Source organism: Drosophila bipectinata, chromosome 2R, assembly GCF_030179905.1.
Source record: "Drosophila bipectinata strain 14024-0381.07 chromosome 2R, DbipHiC1v2, whole genome shotgun sequence".
Classification (NCBI taxonomy): Eukaryota; Metazoa; Arthropoda; class Insecta; order Diptera; family Drosophilidae; genus Drosophila; species Drosophila bipectinata.
The window spans coordinates 14,277,839-14,298,423 of NC_091737.1; the positions used below are offsets into that span (position 1 = coordinate 14,277,839).

Here is a 20,585-nt window from a genome sequence, read left to right on the forward strand (position 1 = left end):
ATAGAAAGCTGGAACTTAGTACAGATTTAATTCTTGGTCAGTTGATCCAACCTACCAAATTTCATTAGGATCGGCCGACTATATCCCATAGCTGCCATATAACTGAACGATCGGAAATGGTATTTGGTAGAAATATCAACTTTCGTATTTTTGAAGATAGAAGTTTGGGACTTTTTTTAGATTTTGTATTGTAATAAATTGGATTATATATTCCTATTCCCATAAGGATCGGCCAACTATATCCGATGTTTGCGATAAATATCCGGTTTTAACTGCAAGGGTATATAAACTTCGGCTCCGCCCGAAGTTAGCTTTCCTTTCTTGTTTTAAAACACTTTTCACCCAATATTCACTCTGCAAACACACATGTACGCACAAACACAAGCCACGCCCCAACGCCAGGGGCGCGCCCCTGGGGGTAGTTGGAAAATGTGGAAAAGAGATGGTCGGGCCTAAAAAAAATATATATTCTTTGAGCCACTTTGGGCTGCCAAAACTTTGCTCAAGCCACACTTGTTATTATTGCTACGGTGGATGCCGAAAAAAAATATATAAAAAAAAGGTGCAGGGTCAAAGTTGAAAACCCTTTATCGAGTCCTGCGGGTGGAAAAGGAGAGTGTGAGGTATCTGAAGGGATTTGCCTGCTCATCGATTATGAAAAGTTAACTAAAGGTCAGGGCTCTCTGGAGACAGACAGACAGAACCCTGTGGAAAAAGGTAGGCTGATCTTTAAAGCCACTTTGTCGGTTTTTAAAACTGTTCCACACTGTATCCATTATGCTGGCATATTCTCCCTTTCTGTAGTTTTTACGCTTTTGTTTTGTTTTTCAGGTTCCACGTATTTAAACAGACATTGACTGGACTGATTTGCAATTTTTTCCAATTGGATTGGCACGCCTACACCCAACCTACACCCACTACCCAACGCCCAGTACCTCCTCTTGAGCGGGGCAACACATTTTATTGGATTTGGCAAATTTTCGCAATATCGCCTGGCCATTACAAAATTGGTTCAGATTCTGTTTCCGTTTGGACCGTTCGGCTGCAGTTTCCTTTGGGCCGTTTCGGCCCAATATCCGTGAATGTGGTCTTTTTTCTGCGGTGTTGGACGTGGAAATACATTCGTGATTAGTTCCCTTGGTGCGTTTGAAACATTTTTGGAATAATGCGAAATCGCTTTGCCTTGGCTCCCTTGCATTTTGCGGCCTGCGTGCGGAAAGTTCCTGCCGTGGTTGCGTTGTTTTTTTTTTCTGGTTTCGCAACCACCAACACCCAGTGGCTATTTTCCTGAGGTAGATGGGAGGATGATAGACAGCCAGAGAGTGTTTTTATTTTGAGCTTGGCAAAAACTGCGCAAAGCCATTTCCCTGAGGGTTCTGGGTTCGTTGGAGTTCGTAGGTAAAAGATATGAAAAATATGGTTGAAATGTATATTTTGTTTAATTATTTTAAGGATAAGTTTCTCTTACCCTCTTTTGTAGAAAAATAATCAAGAACCTTCGCCGGATAAAAATAGGAAATCCTTAAGACTAACAATACTTTTATGATTTAAAGATACTAATAGATACTTTAAGGCAGGGTAAGCTATAGTTGACTTCCTAATTTAGATTGAGTTTTCCAAATTTTGGAAAGTGCTCTGTCACAGCGACAAACTTTCTTCGCCGTGGTGGGTTTTCTCCTTTTTTGTGGATTTTACTTTGTCATTAATTTGACGCACAATGAATCGGCAGTTGGCAGGTTGTTCAGTTGTTCAGTTCTTCGGTTTTTCACATGTATTTCCCAGATTACAGAACGAAGGCTTTCAGTTTAATTTGCGGGAAAAGCATCGCAGGAAGTTTCTAAATTTCGAAGAGCTGGAACGCCGGAACGCCGCTTAGCTGGTTGACAACTAAGCTTTAAAATTAATTACACTTTTTCACTTTCGAATCCATCACATGAAAATCCCCGAAAAGTGGAACCCACTCGATCCTGCCACGCGCCCCGACAATTTGCTTACTAGCCCATAAAACTGTATGGAAATAAAATATCAAAACAGCTTCAGGGCGCTCAAATAGCCACATAAAAGCACTGAGCTCTGTGAACGCGTTTCGCATGCAAAATGCTTGACTAACTTGGCCAACAACAAACTGTTATACAGGGACAACATGGTCCGCGTATAACAATGTTCTAAAACCGAATAATGCCCCTCATTCTGCATTATTTTATATACATTTCTTTATTTTTGGGGAGCAGCTGCGGCTTTCGCGTTTGCCTTTGGCTTATCATTTTTTATCGGCCGGCAGGACAAAGACTTGACCTTCCCAGCAAGTTTGTCGCTCTGCTCATTAGGACTTAAATTGCTTTTCCCGTCTGCATGTTTGTTGGGGCACTCAAAAAAACAGGATGTCTATTTAGGATTATTATTAAAATCAAGAAATTACAAGACTGATATGTAAGTATAAAGATAAACCAGAAACTGTTTAATAGGAATTGGCTTTTGGCCTTGATATTGACTTTTTAATTAATTCAAACTAATCTGACTAAAAACCATTTGTTTTCAGTGCATTTTGGCCGCGATTATTGGGCTTACTGGACGTATTGTCATTATGGTTATGGCATTGGGAACGCTTATCGATGCAAATGACAAGCGGCTGGACAACTTTGGCAACTTCCCCCGCACTGGCATTTCCCGGAACAAGGTTGACTTGACCCGGATCAGGGGCTTTTTTTTTTTTTTTGTTTCTCTGGGAAGGGACACCATTCGCGGGTCACTGCTGTTGAAGGCGGTACAAAATAAAAATAAGTCGTAATAAACAAGGAAGATGAAATCGCTCCATTCGACGAGTGCAGCGAAAGGTTGCACAAAAGCTGATGATAAAATATTGCGCTTGCTTTATGACAATTTATCAAGGATTTCTTTTAGACTAAAACTTTGTTGGGTGAAAGCGCAATGAAAAGCACAGAATCGCCATGGAGTAATGGAATGAAGTAAAGTAAAAAGCAATTTAGGTCAAGTTCCACGGACACAGGCGGTGGGAAATATAGTGTATGACGGAGCCATGGAATAGATGGCACCGATAGCCAGAGACAGTTAATTTAAATAACAAATTCCAGAGTCCATTCGAGTTCAGCTCGGAAATAGCCTCGAACTTCAATTAGTTACCCGACCGAGAGCAACTGTCAATGTTTTCACAGCAGAAAGAAACAGCCACAACCGCAATAACAATGTCAAATCAAATTTCGTCTAACGCTCAAAGGAGAAAAAATTCAACTAACCGCACTTACAGGACATGGAGTACTCTCGGAACCACAAGCGTCATTTCCACATGGAAACTAGTCGAGCATGGCATATTATTACAGCTCTTTTTTTTTTTGTTTTCCCACCGCAGGCAAAAATCAGGAAAAACTACTTGACAAGAGGGGGCCAAAATAGAAACACGATATATAAACCAAAATTGACAGGTGCATGGTACAAGGATATCGGTTGGATGGGTGGCTTTTTTGGCCAGAGGGAGAAACCATCTATAAACAATTCTCAGTTGTCGTAAATACACTTGTTGCTTACTCAATCATATCCACTTTCTATAGAATATTTAATGTTTTAAGAGGCCTTACCAGCAAGACCATTGAGTAATGTCAATTATTAGGCCCAATCAAGGTCTGAAAGCTTAAGAGCTTATCCCAAAATTGTAAATTTCCATAGAATGGTCCACCCTTTTTAAATACTTCTCAAATGCCAGGCCATTCGTTACCATCGAAATCTGTCCCACTCAGCTCAGCTCCTAAGTGGATTGCTTTTGCCGTGGCACCTTGGTGGAAAGTTTTTGTTGGCCATCGACACGATACAATATATGGTATGGTAGTTTATTTATCCTAAATGCAACCGGTAAGCACTTTTCAACGGAAGGCTCTCGCCTACCCGGCTAACATGGCTAACATGGCAAAATACCCAAGTGCTGTAAAGCAGCTTTTGTCGTGTAATCGAGAACTTAAACATTTAAGAAGTGGCTGGGGCTCTAAGCCGACAGACGGGCCATCAATTTCAATCTGCATTCGTCTATTTTTGGGCGCATGTAAGCACCTGACATTGTTCGGGGGATCGGAATACCCAGGGTTTTGCTTTCAGGGATAACGAATTTGATGAATGTTTTTGCCCGTTGCCCGAACAACAAACACGAGAGCCTCCTAAAAAAAAAAGAAATGATGGTTACAAACAAACAAACAAGCTGGTCATAGAGCAAGAAGCCAGCGTGTGTGGAGAATTATCCCGTCGAGGTAGCGAACAAAAAACCTATCAAAACAAACGATAATGTTGCTATCCCCAATCCAGAGTCCACAATCCCCCATCCCCATCGGCGTCGACCCGGGTTGGGTTTGATGATGAGCTGGATACGGATAATAAGGATGTTGATGCCATTAGGAGATATACGGGTGTTTCCCCTCTCGTCGATGATGTGTTGATTGCCCTCCAATGGGGCAAGTCGATTGGTCAGACGGCAGTAAAATCCGGCGGGAATAAGAATCAAAGCTATTCCAGCTGCATGCGTGGATATAGAAATCAAATTAAATCACGTTTAAATAGGGTAACAAAGTGGCCAGTAAAGTCCAAGTTTTATGAAGTTGGCCAGAGATTAGAGATTCTACTTTTCCATTCATTCCGCCTTTTTTTTGGTATAATCAAAAAAGACATTTATCCGATCAATTTCCATTTCGATTTGAAGTCCGATTCAAACATTTCGGAAAGCTTGCTAATTAACGTTAATTAGCCGAATTTGTGTACTTTGTGTCGCAAAAGGAAGTTTTAAGCTCCTGGGCATTTTAATGTCAATGATTGAGATATTCTCTTTGGATGCTTGCTGTTCCTTCGCAGATCCTTTGGCTATTCACCGACCATTTTCATTCATCGCAGCTCATTAGGCCGAGCAATGTGTTGCCTGCTTTTCGGGGCAAAAGCAAATTAAACTGGCCAAGAACGGCGCAGGCCATCCTCCTCTATTCATCTTCGTTTCATTATGTTCCTTGGTAGTCGGAGATAACCTAGCACCTCTCCAGCGACGGGGGCTTTATTGACAAATTTATTTATTAACATTCGAGTTCATTAAACCAAAAATTTGCTACCAGGGAACGAGAACAGCAGCTTGGCTCAAGTCAGCTCAGCTGGCTTTCACACGCTTGGCTGGAAGTTTTCGGCCAAACGCATAAATCACTCGCCCGTCTATAGACCAGCCTTCCCGCCCCTCCACCCCCCTGCCTTAATTTTAGTGGCCCTCAATTTTTCGGGACGGGTCTATCATTTCTGGTTTCCTTCTCATTGCGCGGCGGAAAAGTTTGTGACGAGGTCTCCCGGCTACAAAGTAGTTTTTAAAGCTTTTCCAAAAATTCTTTGTTGTCGGAAAAGTGGGAAAGTGGAAAACCAGAGGAGCCGGAGACGGAGCCGGAGCTGGAGCAAGAGGAGGCTGTGGCTGAAGCAAAACAACAATATCAACACAAGCAGTGCGCTTAATCCATAAAGATTTATTTGCCGGGCTGTAGGACAAACAGATTTTCCTCGTTTTCTTCTCGATTGGCTAAAAGTTTTTTAATTAAATTTCAACCAAATGGTGTAGTATGTATATTTGTATGTGTTGGCTGAATATGTTAAAGTTTTATTCACTCAAGATGGCCTTAATAATCTAATTAAAGAAGTCCCGGTCTGTCATCCTGTTGGTATGACTTTCCAGAATTTAAGTTTAATTTGTTGGAGGAAAGGTGGAGGTGGTACCCTGATCCGTGCCATCCCCAATGGAATTTTCAATTAGTTTTTGTTCGCTTAATTGCAATTTTATATAACGGGCTTTAATAATACATAACACAGCGCACAGGGCCATAAAATGACATTTTTTGACTAAAAGCAAAATGTTGTAACAAACTAATCGCTATTACATTTAAATTAAAATTTACCTGTAAGGTGTATACTTTTTTTTTAATCCAGTGAGGTAGTTGTTGGGAGGCTTTACTACTGGGACTCTGACTTATTGAATTGAGCCCCTGACTACAGGTTAGTTGAAGTGGTTTCGGCTTTAATCAATGATAATTATGGCTCGTTCAGTTACACATATATCGGAATCACATTTGAATAATTGGCTAACTTATGGCGAGGAGCATAAGGCCTGAAATTCGGATCACCAATTCATCCGGGGGCGCCCTGAATCCTTGGCAGATGTGCATAATTGGAGAGCCATTATTTGTGTAATGGACAGGCATATTACAATGCAGACATTCAGGATACATGAATGGACAAATTAATGGATTCATGTCCGAATATGAATGCAAGCAATTAAATAGGTTAAATGCATATGCAAGCGGTTATGTTTCATGTAACTGATATACTTCCGATTTAAGTAAGAAATTCATTAATGAATTGTTTTATAATATAGTTAATGCATTATTTAACCGCAAGCAATATAGGAAGTTTCTAAAACAATGTCATGTATACTATTTATTAGGAATTTAGGCAAATCTGTTTGATTGAATTTTACGCTCAAATTTGGCAGAAATTGAGCTGATTACACTCGACATATTTGGCAAATCGTTGCGATTCGTTACGGATGATTAAACATTTACCTAATTGCCCAAAATGCCTTTGTAGTATTAAAAAACACATGTAATTATTTATTCAATTCATTTAATTTGTGCGTGGATTTTATTAATAGAATATTTATTATGGGGATTAGAGGATTTTGTGTCGAGGAACTTTAAATCAAAACATGTTGATAATTCATTTTATTTTAGAGACTAAAACAAACCAAAAAAGTTAAAAAATTGTTCCAGTTGGAAACATAATTGTTTCCCATTATAAAGTTTTAATTTTAATTTTAGAAATTTTTATCTGAGCTCCTACAAATCATATTTTTAGAGAGCTTTGTCCCAAAACCTGGTTTTGGTATTAGCTTAAGTAAGCTTTTCCAAGTGGATGCTATGTTAAATCGCATTAATACTACTGTTCTAACTGTTACAAGTTCTGACAATTAGTAGCCAAGTTATGAATATTTTCTCACCTCTTAAAGTGAAAAAACTGAAACATTCTTTTTAACATTTTTCACTTGGCCAAAATCCAAACTTTTGATTCACTTTTTAGTGAATATTTTGGCTATTTCTCAAGCTTTCTCAAAACGAAATGCCATTTATAAATCAGGACTCTAATCACTTGTGATCTGCATCAAAACATGGCAAAAATTATAAAAACTAAATTTTGGTCAAATTTTGGGTAAAATCATGATGTTACCCCTTTGAAAAATGGCGAAAAATGGGTCAAAATTTTTGTTGCGAGGTTTTGTTTGAAAAAGATGCTACTGTGAGTTCTATAATCGGGAATGTATAACATTTGTCAATCTGACAAGTATTAGCCAAGTTATGAATATTTTTCCGTCGAAAAAAGTACAAAATTGGAAAAGCATTCTTAACATTTTTCACATGGCCAAAATCCAAAATTTTGATTCACTTTTTAGTGAATATTTTGGCTATTTCTCAAGCTTCCTCAAAACGAAATGCCATTTATAAATCAGGACTCTATTCACTTGTAATCTGCATCAAAACTTGATAAAAATTATGAAAACAAAATTTTGGTCAAATTTTGGCTAAAATCATGATGTTACCCCTTTGAAAAATGGCGAAAAATGGGTCAAAATTTTTGTTGCGAGGTTTTGATTGAAAAAGATGCTATTGTGAGATCTATGATCGGAAATGTATAACATTTGTGGATCTGACAAGTATTAGCCAAATTATGAATATTTTTCCGTCGAAAAAAGTACAAAATTGAAAAAGCATTTTTAACATTTTTCACTTGGCCAAAATCCAAACTTTTGATTCACTTTTTAGTGAATATTTTGGCTATTTCTCAAGCTTCCTCAAAACGAAATGCCATTTATAAATCAGGACTCTATTCACTTGTAATCTGCATCAAAACTTGATAAAAATTATGAAAACAAAATTTTGGTCAAATTTTGGCTAAAATCATGATGTTACCCCTTTGAAAAATGGCGAAAAATGGGTAAAAATTTTTGTTGCGAGGTTTTGATTGAAAAAGATGCTACTCTGAGTTCTATAATCGGGAATGTATAACATTTGTGGATCTGACAAGTATTAGCCAAGTTATGAATATTTTTCCGTCGAAAAAAGTACAAAATTGCAGAAGCATTTTTAACATTTTTCACTTGGCCAAAATCCAAACTTTTGATTCACTTTTTAGTGAATATTTTGGCTATTTCTCAAGCTTCCTCAAAACGAAATGCCATTTATAAATCAGGACTCTATTCACTTGTAATCTGCATCAAAACTTGATAAAAATTATGAAAACAAAATTTTGGTCAAATTTTGGCTAAAATCATGATGTTACCCCTTTGAAAAATGGCGAAAAATGGGTCAAAATTTTTGTTGCGAGGTTTTGATTGAAAAATATGCTATTGTGAGTTTTATGATCGGGAATGTATAAAATTTGTGGATCTGACAAGTATTAGCCAAATTATGAATATTTTTCCGTCGAAAAAAGTACAAAATTGGAGAAGCATTTTTAACATTTTTCACTTGGCCAAAATACAAACTTTTGATTCACTTTTTAGTGAATATTTTGGCTATTTCTCAAGCTTTCTCAAAACGAAATGCCATTTATAAATCAGGACTCTAATCACTTGTGATCTGCATCAAAACATGGCAAAAATTATAAAAACTAAATTTTGGTCAAATTTTGGGTAAAATCATGATGTTACCCCTTTGAAAAATGGCGAAAAATGGGTCAAAATTTTTGTTGCGAGGTTTTGTTTGAAAAAGATGCTACTGTGAGTTCTATAATCGGGAATGTATAACATTTGTCAATCTGACAAGTATTAGCCAAGTTATGAATATTTTTCCGTCGAAAAAAGTACAAAATTGGAAAAGCATTCTTAACATTTTTCACATGGCCAAAATCCAAAATTTTGATTCACTTTTTAGTGAATATTTTGGCTATTTCTCAAGCTTCCTCAAAACGAAATGCCATTTATAAATCAGGACTCTATTCACTTGTAATCTGCATCAAAACTTGATAAAAATTATGAAAACAAAATTTTGGTCAAATTTTGGCTAAAATCATGATGTTACCCCTTTGAAAAATGGCGAAAAATGGGTCAAAATTTTTGTTGCGAGGTTTTGATTGAAAAATATGCTATTGTGAGTTTTATGATCGGGAATGTATAAAATTTGTGGATCTGACAAGTATTAGCCAAATTATGAATATTTTTCCGTCGAAAAAAGTACAAAATTGGAGAAGCATTTTTAACATTTTTCACTTGGCCAAAATACAAACTTTTGATTCACTTTTTAGTGAATATTTTGGCTATTTCTTAAGCTTTCTCAAAACGAAATACCATTTATAAATCAGGACTCTAATCACTTGTAATCTGCATCAAAACATGGCAAAAATTTATACAAACAAAATTTTGGTCAAATTTTGGCTAAAATCATGATGTTACCCCTTTGAAAAATGGCGAAAAATGGGTCAAAATTTTTGTTGCGAGGTTTTGATTGAAAAAGATGCTACTGTGAGTTCTATGATCGGGAATGTATAAAATTTGTGGATCTGACAAGTATTAGCCAAGTTACAAATATTTTTCAATCCAAAAATGTAAAAAAAAAATAAACTTCGTTTTTTATATTATTTTTTTGTCAAAATATATATTTTTTATTCACTTTTTTTAATTATTTTATATATTTTGCTACCGATGCCAAAACGGATTACCTATAATGGCTTAAATCTCATGCAATGAAAAACTATTATAAACTTGACTTAAATGTGTCTTAAAATCAATCACTCGTTAACGCGCAGAAACTTTCTTTTTTATACATAATTTTGTTGTTCAAAATTCATGGTTTTATTATTCTAAATTATGCAATGCACTTGCAAAGTAGAGAAGTATGCTGATGGCCCATTCAATTTGTTTAATGAGGCAAAAAATCAACAGCAGCACTAGGGTTAGCATTCAAATGATTTGAAAATAAACGCCTGCATAGCTTAAACCAAAAACTAAAACAACACAACAATTTAACAGCTGCATTAAAGCAACATATTGAATATCATTTGATTTGCATAAACATTTTGAAGTGATTAAACAGCCTTTTGCTGATTATTTAGAGAGAGATACTAATTAGAGGAAATAGCTGGTGGCGGTAACAAAATAATCAAATTGATTCTAGAAATTAAGTGGGAGTCTCTAACACGGCTATCAAATAAAACTTGATGGCCAATGCTGGTTAAAGAAATATTTGCTTATTGCACCAAAATTGCAATTTAAGCCCGGCCATTGAGTTACAACTGCCAGTTGAACTCTATTAGTCGTCGACTGTCAGTTAATAACGTGAGCCTCATATTCTCGATGCCAAAAGTGTCAACTCAGAGCTAGCCGGCAGAAATATGTGCACAAGAGCACAAATGTTGACCCTGGGCCAGATTTGCGAGCCGAGAGCACTGAATTTCAGACACATATAGTAGTTAGCAAGTGAAAGGTGTCCGAGTACGTGATACGTACGAGACCTGGCCAAAATCGCCACAAGCGCCATCCGCCACAAACCGAATTGATGTTTGGATTTTGGGTTCTCTGGTTGCGAGAAGCACATAAGCAGCTTATGCAAAATACTAAGACCCCCAAAATGCTCAAACTGTGACCAATTTAAAATCGAATGTATCACTTACCCGGTGGTTTTGCAGGGCAATCGGCCAGAATAAACAAAAACATTCCTAAACCTGTTTTTCTCAGTGACGCATCGAGGGAATTTACCATTTAAACTTCCCCCGATTCCCTGGACCAAAATATTAAATCCATTTCAGGCCACAAATAATTGTCTGGCTGCGGTTGTTGTGTAATTAGCATCGAATCGGAATACACAAATTAGAGTGTTTTCTGGGGAGATAATGTCGATACATGGGCGAGGTATTGACAAATTACATTTATCAGCGTCGATTCCGGCCAATTGTTGCTCCGATTTTATCTCGAATGCGGCGCAGCACCTTGTTGCCTTATCAGACGTTATCTATTGAGCAAACTCATCCTAATTGGTAAGAAAGTTCGTCGAGCTCGGGTTTGGACCTCATTTGTTACTGTCAATCGGACTTGTTCAATGGTGATTCGCGTTCGGAGTTGATTCAGCGCCCAACAACCCGCTGAAAAGTTAATTAATGTATCTGTTTTAAGACAACTGACTATCTAAATCGCTCAAGTCGGCAGTGTTTGGCGTTCATTACACTTCCTCGATATGCAAACAAGTTTAAGTGAGCGGTCACCTACACTTGAAAGAAATAATTATTATTTTTGAAAAATATTTCACATAGATACCTTTTTGCAAAACTACCATTAAACACTTTAAAACTAGTTATTTTAAATTAATCGTTACCAGTTAAGGTGTGTGTTTTAATTATCAGCTTGGTTTGCTCCACATGAATCAGTGAGCAAGTCAAGAAGCCGTCAACACGGCGTATGATTAATAATAATTAGTACCAACATTTCTGGCAACTGGAGATGCCATCCCAGGTGGCTAACCGCAGAACTGCGGTGAACTTGGCATTAAAAATAAGGCCCTGACACGCCCACACAGGCGTCACGTTTCTTGTAAGTTTGCTCAAGGGAATTGCAATAAAATACCGATATTGGAATATTGGAAAAAAAAGATATTAAAAATTTGAAATGTCGGAATTATGCAAATCCATCGTCATCAAGCCGAGAGCGTAGAGCTCAAACCTGTTGCTGTTGAGTTGTCGCATTCGATTCATTTCCATTCCAATTCATATTTAGAAGTTCGCCGTCCGAGATTTTAGTTTAGTTTTAATTGCGCTCGAAAACGGTTGAGTTCCCTCCGCCTGAGTTTGAGCGACTTGTTTTTAAAACCGCGTGCCCATCTCGATGTAAATAAAATAAACAAGAAACCAAACCAGATATTACCCCGTTTGGGCATCAACGTCAAGACCAGTGAAGAATTTCGTTCTCAGTGTAAACTGTACCTGAAAATCCCAATAAGCCTGCAGGTAAAGCTTCGTGAAACAGTGCAGATTTTTAAGGATATTATGTTGAGTTTTTGTGTTTTTTCGTAAAAGAAAAACTTAAATATGTATTGATAGTGGTTTTTGTAGATATTTGCAGAAGGCATATCAAGTTAATTAAATTAAAAAGCTCGCCAGAAAAGTTAATTAAAAGCCATGAATGCAACCGTCAAGAAGGCGCCTTTCTTCCATCAAATAAAAATGAGTAAATAAATGAAAAACAATTTATCAGACAGGTGGAAAACATTGTAAGGAGCCAAAAATTAATTGAAATAAAAAAAGTTACAATCAACAAAGAGCAGAAACAATCACTGGCCAATGAATACCTTAATGTCGAGCGTAAATTAATAATTTCTGCACAGAGCTGTTGTCGTTGCACAATCCTTCGCCCTTAATTAACCGCTTCGGATTTCATGTCCTTATTCTCTTGATGCTCAACAAATTAATCCGCATAAAGTTTCCTTCCATGAAAAACTTCTGAATACATACGTATCGCACGTATACTCCATCGCAGGGAATTCCACGTTCATTAATATGTAGCTGCAGAATCGAAGTGAATGCAAATAAATACACAATGACTTTCCGCTTTCAAGTTTAACTTACCAACTGGCGAATTTTAAATTGTTCTCAAGGAATCCAATCAATATATCCATTAAAAATATGTATTTAACAGGGAGGAGGTACAAAGGATCAGTAAATGAAACATTATACAACTGTCCTTTCATAATGAAGGTTGCCTTGTTTTATTATTTATTAAAATTCTCTGCGGAAGTGTGAAATTATAGAAAAAATATGAGAAAGGCATATGTGTGGAGGCTGTGTTGCATTCCTAAGAGAAAGTAGGCCAAAAGAGGGCGGAAAGGTGGAGCAGTGGGTGGCTGCCACTCATTACTGTTGCAGCCAATTGTCGTTGGGCAGACCGTGTCGCCTCTGCCAACGGACCGAACTTTCCCTCATCAGCGTTTTCATCGTGCAGCATGTGGCAAATATTTATATTATGCTTTCGTATATTAAATAAATTATGGAGAACGAAAATGTCAGTCGTGTAGGGCTGGTGCTCAGTTGGCATAAATTACATTTGCAAACTAGATGGAGTCATAATATCGTGTTTAACTTGCCCAGCGAAACGTGAGTGTGCCCCGGATAGGGGGAGTATACCACTGGAAATTGTTGAGAAAATTGCATCATCAAAAGCTAGCACAACTTCCCACACTTGGCCATGCAGTTCATGTTGATTATCGCATATTTTATCATTAATCCCGAACCCAACCCTTCGAATCAAAAAGGGGGTTGCGGAGGACCCAGGCGCTGAACTTGGTTGGAATTTGCATTCACTGTTCCATTACCGTATTTATGGTTGTCTGTTGGCCAGGCCAACACATTGCCAATATTGGCATTTGGCTGCCATTTGAATGGAGGCTATTGGTAGTTGCGGAGGGCAAACTAAGCGAATGAATGATAATTAGCTTTGATTTCTGCATTCCCAGACACATCAAATCACTTTAGCCTGATTAAAAATCTCTGAATAATTCAAAAATAATTATTCGACTCTTTCAGTTGCAACCACGTGTTGTGGTTAGCATTTTAAGTTCTGACCACAAATGAATATTTCAGTCATAAAAGGACAAGTATCAGATTTAATACATAAAATAAACGTATTCAACTTAAATAATATTTCCAAAAAGAGGAAGCACTTACTCTCGATTGCAAAGCTAAGCACTAGCCCTCAAACACAACAGCCGGAAAAGTGGAAAATCGAGCACATCCAACAAGTGCAGAAAGCGCATAAAGTGCAGTTACTGAACGGAATACGCATAACGCACACACATGCCCACTAAGGCGAGAGCGGAAACAGGAAAAGGGCGGCAAAGCGGAAATAAGCGGCAAACACAGTGCCCCAAAAGACTCGTCATGGCCCTTGAGGAGGTCAGAGAATGAATATATAAAGATTTCCGCGATTGTGGGTCTGACGGTTTGACATTAAGCCCCACCAGAAAGTTATTGGCCACATCATCAGGGCATACATAAATGTATGTGTGTGTGTGTGTGGCCACTTCATTTCCGTTTCCTTGCACTTTGGCGTAGCGCTGCAGCACAGTTATGAGTGCTACACCTGCCCTTACCGCCAGATGCTTTTACTTTTGATGCTGTGTACATTGTTGCTGCAGCTGTTTGGCTATCAAGCGGGAAAATTAGTTGGGGGCACGCAAAACTTTTCAGTCAGTTGCATAAATGTGGCCACAAAGTTGCATCTGCTGCTCTATCTGCATCTAAGGTCATGCTTCAGCTCTTCAGTTTTCTCTGAATTGTGCCAATTATACCTTGCATATTTATCAACCAGTTTTCGTTTATCTCTGAGAGTCCTGACCATCAATCAATTTGATAGATGTGAAGATGATTTCGTTGAATCCTTATCATTGATTAGAAACTGAGCAATGGCCGCTCTCTTAACCAACTCTCTTCTGTTCTGTTAGCCCAACTGTTGGCCGAAAGAGGGAAATTTTAACAGCCATGTTAGCCGGCGGAATCACAGCATCCGAATGTAAGTGCTGATATTAAAGTGAAAGTAAAAATGATTTGATTGAACTGGGTCGGATATATTTTTGGTGGAGCTCACTCCGCCACAACCACACACTCCCCCGCCTCACACCCGCTGTTATTATTGTCATTTTTATTGGCCCCGAACTTCCGCTGGAGTAATGAAAACGTTTACGTTTGCATTACGGCATTGCACAGTGGTTGAAATGGACCATTTAATATTTATAACTTTTATGTACTCGGCGGAATAAGCTTCATTTAGATTTGGCATTGCCAGAAGAACAGTATTAAATTTAAAGATAACTTTTGATTTTGAATTTATACATCCTTGAAGCCATAAGCTTATATAAATTAAAATATTCACCGCTCTTATGAAATTCATTGAATATTAGTTGGAAGTTAAATAATATTTGCAGACACAAAGAAACTTTTGGGTTATGCAAATGGGATAAGCACTGCATTGCATTGTAATTTCCGTGAATAAATGAATTTGAAGAGATACAACTAATTTAATATTTTCCGGGACTACATAACGAACAAAACGCCAGCAATCCAACTAGAGTCCACATGTCGGGCCATAAAACAAGCTCCTCTTTGGCCCAGCAGTGGGTCATAAAAATATTTTCCATCCTGCGGCGCCTTTCACTTCAAGATTTATCTACACTCTGCTGCGCCTGGGCATTAATACTGTATTTCATTTTCAAGGAAGTGGTCAGCTAAATATTCCTCTGTATCTTCTTTATCCTTTTATTGAAGGGGGAAAACTTATCGTCGCACTTTCATTTGCACTTGCTTTGTTGCGTTGCTGTGGGAGGTACAAAGTTTGCTGAGCACAAAAGTTTTTGGCATCCTGTGGATGCACTGCATTGTTATGTCCTTTGAGGATGTCATAAAAGCCAGGTACTATGCACAATGCCAAAGCACCGACCCCGCATACCAACTAGAAAGCAAATCAAATAGTTGATGGCTTCTGAGTTCACACGTTTGACGAAGAATCAAAGACTCAATTCGGACAATTGTTCATGTGGATCTATTGTTCCATTGCCTATCAAAGGGTAATGGAGATTGGAAACGCTCCAGGATGCACTTTAGAAAAGTATCTGAAACAAAAGTACATTTGTTTTAGTAAATCCTACTATTCAGACTATTTAAACTAGTGTTAGGATAATCTTGGCAAGCGACCATATATTCGAAAACCTTTTTCTGCCAACAGGAAGCAAAAGCGAAACGGATTGGAAAATTACTCCCAGCGGTTGGTAGAACCCTCGCCTAACCCCACTATATGGCCACTCATCTGGCCATTTTGCCTGGCTTGCTGCCTAATTAACAGGCAAAACTCCAGACTCGCCAGCTACATAATTGATCTAAAGTTAATTGCGAGACATTAATGCCTGACGAGGCCAACATGTGCGGCTAAGTGCCAAGTTATTTTGGCCAGGAGGCTGCTGTATTTATTTGCTCTGTGTCAGCGCCATAAGTCAATCTTTTTGTTTGCCCCACATACGGACATTCCGAACCCATTTTTTTTTTTTGGGGCAGTGATTGATTAGTGTGTAGGAGGCAAAGGTAAATGTGGGCGGAGTGGTTGCTCCTTTATTTTTTTTCTTGTATTTCGGGCCGACAGGCAAATGTGTAAACAAGAACCTCAACATATGCCGGAGTCGATTTATCAAATCTAAACAAATGTAAAACAAAGTTGAGGGATACAAATTGAAGTTTCGAATGAGATTTATGTCTTAGCGCATATATATGCTGCGCATATACAGTTTCAATTGAGAGAAAACCGTAACACTTTTCCTATTTTGGAGGACCTTCTAGTTGACTGACAGGCCGGCCGACCGACTGTCATTTTTGGGGCAATAATTTAACAAAATTACTGGTCAACCAGCCAGGAGGAACATAAAACATGAAACAGAATTCAAGCCTCAACAAAATCATTGTTATCAGGCCGAGTCCAGTGGACTCTTTCGCATTTTATATAAAGCCCGAATGGCCTTTAACGAGCCAACGTCATGTCCTGGGGCTTTGCTTTATATTTTGTTTAATGCCGGAGTCCTGGACGAGAGTGTAAAAGGGGCAGGGCGGTGGCGAGTTGTGCATAAAAAACAAATGGCCAGCCATTTGGGTTGCGCCCATTTTGATGATTATGCCAGATTTTCATTTAGATGATGAACGATGATGCTCTCGTTGACCCGACATTAGGTAAAATTTTCTATTGCCTCCAAACACCTCCTCTATCTCGTATTTTGCCTCCCATATGGGCTGTCAACTAGCCATTTAAAGTACATTCTCCTTCTGGAATGTGACTTTGTCGGCATGTTGGCTCACACTGCGTATGATTAATGTTTCAGTGTTGGGCTGTAATGGCTTTTAATGTGATTTACAGCTCCGATTTCGCTGATGCTATTACACTTTCATTGACTGGTCTAATGACTCAACCAACTTTCGGCAATTAATTTCGCGGAACGCCTCAAGGTATCCAAAATCAATTTACACTTCCAGCCTTTGGTGGAGGCCACCAAAGGAGGCTGCCGACACCGAATCTCAAACGGTCTTGTGTACCGCCAGCGATTTACATTAAATCAAGACAAGAGCCGCGAGGCGGAATGGGATGTGTAGCCACTCAGAAGTTGGCAAACAAACCTTTAACTTTGTATCAAAGGTGTAAGATTTCATAAAGTGTCGTTGCCGTAGCCCAAAATCAAATGCAAACAAAGTCACAGAATCGCTTTCCATCCATCCCCGCTTTTTTGGGCGTAGACGGGCATAAATTGTCGGCTGGCAGACGGAGTTCGTGCTGTAAGCCAGCCTAAAGGATTATAAGTTGGCGAAAATGTCCTTGAGCCTCAAGCCCATTTGGACGTGTGGGCGTTTTGTGTGTCCTGGGCGTATGGGCGAATGGGCGTGGCAGCGGCAACGGCATCGGAAATAGGCTTACTGCCGGAATGCGAATAAAAGAAACTGAACCCCAAAAAAGCTCCGAAAATGTATGGCCCAGACGGAGAGCGATATGAATAAATTAAAGCTGATCCTGTGAAGTTCAGCAAGTTGAGCGGCATCCGAAACGGCAGGACGCCCCATTTTGAGGTCTCTGAATGGGTTAGAAATTGGCATTTGAAAGCCGAATTTGAAATAAACCCCAGCCTCTTGTCAAGTAATCCAAATTGGAATGCAACCTACTAACTGCAATTCCAATTAGAAATGGGCAGTCTAAGGTCTACTCTGTGTAAGTCCGATGATGGAATTCAGAAATCCTGTGGGAGAAAGCCTCTATCAGAGTGCAATGTTTGTCAGGTGGTTCATTGTTCATTTCCACATTTTCATTTCCAAGATACCTCTCAAAAACCATAGTTGAAACAACAACATACTACCTTACTTGATTTTGCAAGCAAATAATAAACAATGGAATTCGTGTCCTTTTAGGTACCTCCCTCAGCTATCGTTGCACCCTAAAAGCCAAGGATGGTTTACCCGGTTGACACATCGGACGGCAACAACGAGGAACTGGCCCTCGAGGGTCAGGGGAACGGCAGTGGCGGCAGGAACCAGAACATCAATGGCCACTCGACTGGCACAGCTGCCATCGGGCCAAATGGCGACAACAAAGTCAATCAGCGCCAATACGAGCCGCGAGAGCGATTCATTATAACCAAAAACGTGGTTGTGATAGGCCTGGCCTTCATGATACACTTCACAGCCTTCCACGGCACATCCAACCTGCAGAGTTCGGTGAATGCGGACAAGGCCCTGGGCACCACCACCCTGGCCGTCATCTACGGCTCGCTGATATTGTCCAACATCTTTCTGCCCATGACGGTGATAAGGTAAGTGATTTGAAATTTAATTAAAAACTAATAACCCATTAAATGCAAATATACCTCTTAAACATTAAACTCTTCCCATATAATTATTGAACTTTTGTTGCTTGTTTGTTCGTTATTGTCTCCTGAGAGGCTGAAACTCATTTTCGAACGTGTGGCGTGCCATAAAAGTTTCGTTGATTGTCTGGCGGCGTTTTTTATGGTGTTTTTATGCAGATGTGACAACACCGAGAGCGCAGTCAGCAGGCGCATTTGGCTGTAAAAATGTCAACAGGAAGTCCTTGGATTAGAACCTTTCTCCTAGAGCCCCTTTCACTTTCACTTTCCCCATCCTCCTCATTTGAATTCCGTTTCCGAAACCTATTCCCAGAGTAACCCATATCGTGGGTGGGAGGGTGGCAACCATCTGACATTTAAACAAATCGCTAATTTATAGCGACCGTCGCCTCACTTGGCTTATTCGAGGCACGAACTGCTGGCTCTGGCAACTTTAATCAGTTAACTCGATTTATTTAGATTTATGGCCCTGGGGACCGAAATAAATGACCGCCTGCTAAGCATGTGCCACTTGCCACTTGCCTCCAGCCTCCCACTCCCACTTCTAGCCGCCTTTCCTCACTTTTCTGTGTTTTTTAATCAACAGTTGGTTCGGCTGTCGACTGACCATGGCCTTGGCCCTCTTCGCCTATATGCCGTATATAGCCGCCCAGTTTTATCCCCGGTTCGAGACCCTCATACCGGCCGCTCTGATGGTTGGTTTTGGTGGTGGACCGCTGTGGTGCTCCAAGTGCACCTACCTCTCCACCGTCTCCGAGGCCCTCACCCAGGTCCGAGGCAACAAGTCCCGGAAGGATGTCAACACTGTCAAGTTCTTCGGCCTGTTCTTCATCTTCTACCAGATGGCTCAGGTTTGGGGCAATCTGATCTCCTCCTCGGTCCTGACGCTAAGTGCCCCGGCCACTCAATCACCGGCCAATGAAACTGCCTTGGAACTGGAGCGCAGCAGGGTGGCCGAGCTCTGTGGCGCTCGTTTCTGCCCAGGAGTGGGAGCCGAGGCGAATCCCAATCTAGTGCCTCCCGCCCCCGAGCAGATCCAGCTCCTCAATTCTATTTTCCTCGCGTGCATGGCGGGGGCTGTTGTCATGATGATCTTTGGTGTTAGTTCCCTTAAGCGGTGAGTACTTCAGTTCATTACAATGGAATTAGATTATAATTAATTACTATTTAAGATATGGCGTCAAACGTGGTGACACTGGCGATGGCCTTTCCGGACTGAAACTACTCACAGTGACCATAAACCTCCTCCGGAAGCGTCGCCAAATCCTGATGCTACCAATTACAATGTTCATTGGCCTGGAGGAGGCGTTCCTGGCCGTGGACTTCACCCGCTCCTTCGTGGCCTGCGGCTGGGGCATCTCAAGGATTGGATTCGCCATGATCTGCTTTGGAGTGGCCAACGCAGTGGCTGCCGGAATAGCCGGGGCTCTGGTAGAGCGCATAGGCAGAGTCACCCTGGCCGGACTCTGTGCTGTCCTTAATCTCTGCCTGCTCATCTACATGTACCACTGGGAGGCACGAGAGGGCGACTATCTGCGATACTGCACCTTTGCGGCAATTTGGGGCATCTGCGATGGCGTCTGGCTGGTTGTGGTTAATGGTAAGTGGACTGAAAGCTCGCGTATAAACTTGGCTCAAACGAAAACCGTTACAGCTTTCTATGGTATCCTGTTTCCGAACCATCTGATTGCCGCTTATAGCAACTTCCGGTTGTGGGAGAGCACGGGTTCGGTTATTGGCTATGTTATCAGCTCGCAGCTCTGTACATCCACGAAACTGGTTATCTTGATGGCCGTAATGCTAGTGGGCTGTATAGGGTAAGTTTTAGGTCTAATACCCATTCTATGTCGCTTGTTTTAATAAAACTCATATTTTCAGCTATGGCCTTATCGAGTATCGCGTTTGGCAAAAACAAAAGAACCTGGAAGCCATGCTAAGCGACTAGGAATTTAACAGCTAAGAAACCTTTCTTGCCATTTAAGCCTTTTTCTTAGATTTTCTGAAAAGATGGGAATTACTACACTTATTAAAAGTGTTTCCCCTTTGTGATATTGCCAATAAGACATAAGCCCTTTCCCAAGTCATAATAAACACATCTATGTTTTAATTTTTTAAATAGTAGTTTTTTTATTACAATCATTTAAATAT

The 20,585-nt window shown here is 39.8% G+C and overlaps 1 protein-coding gene across 2 annotated transcripts; it reads left to right on the plus strand.

Moving 5' to 3' along the window:
• The first annotated feature begins 11,274 nt into the window (after nucleotides 1-11,274).
• LOC108131610 (UNC93-like protein) lies at nucleotides 11,275-20,553 on the plus strand. 2 transcript variants are annotated; one of them, XM_070278618.1, is made up of 6 exons: nucleotides 11,275-11,593; nucleotides 17,983-18,383; nucleotides 19,024-19,554; nucleotides 19,610-20,037; nucleotides 20,092-20,254; nucleotides 20,316-20,553. In XM_070278618.1, the coding sequence occupies exons 2-6, from the start codon at nucleotides 18,022-18,024 to the stop codon at nucleotides 20,380-20,382; spliced, it is 1,551 nt and encodes a 516-aa protein (XP_070134719.1). In that variant the 5' UTR covers nucleotides 11,275-11,593; nucleotides 17,983-18,021; the 3' UTR covers nucleotides 20,383-20,553. The 2 variants fall into 2 exon arrangements, with proteins under 2 accessions (XP_070134719.1, XP_017106066.2); XM_017250577.2 differs by lacking the exon at nucleotides 11,275-11,593 and adding an exon at nucleotides 11,795-12,006.
• The last annotated feature ends 32 nt before the right edge of the window (nucleotides 20,554-20,585 follow it).

Bases quoted from the DNA above. Each gene is read 5' to 3' on its own strand.
- LOC108131610 (XM_070278618.1), top strand. From the start codon at position 18,022: ATGGTTTACCCGGTTGACACATCGGACGGCAACAACGAGGAACTGGCC. The intron at 18,384-19,023 runs GTAAGTGATTTG...TTTAATCAACAG, and splicing joins CTGCCCATGACGGTGATAAG to TTGGTTCGGCTGTCGACTGA. The intron at 20,038-20,091 runs GTAAGTGGACTG...AAACCGTTACAG, and splicing joins CTGGCTGGTTGTGGTTAATG to CTTTCTATGGTATCCTGTTT.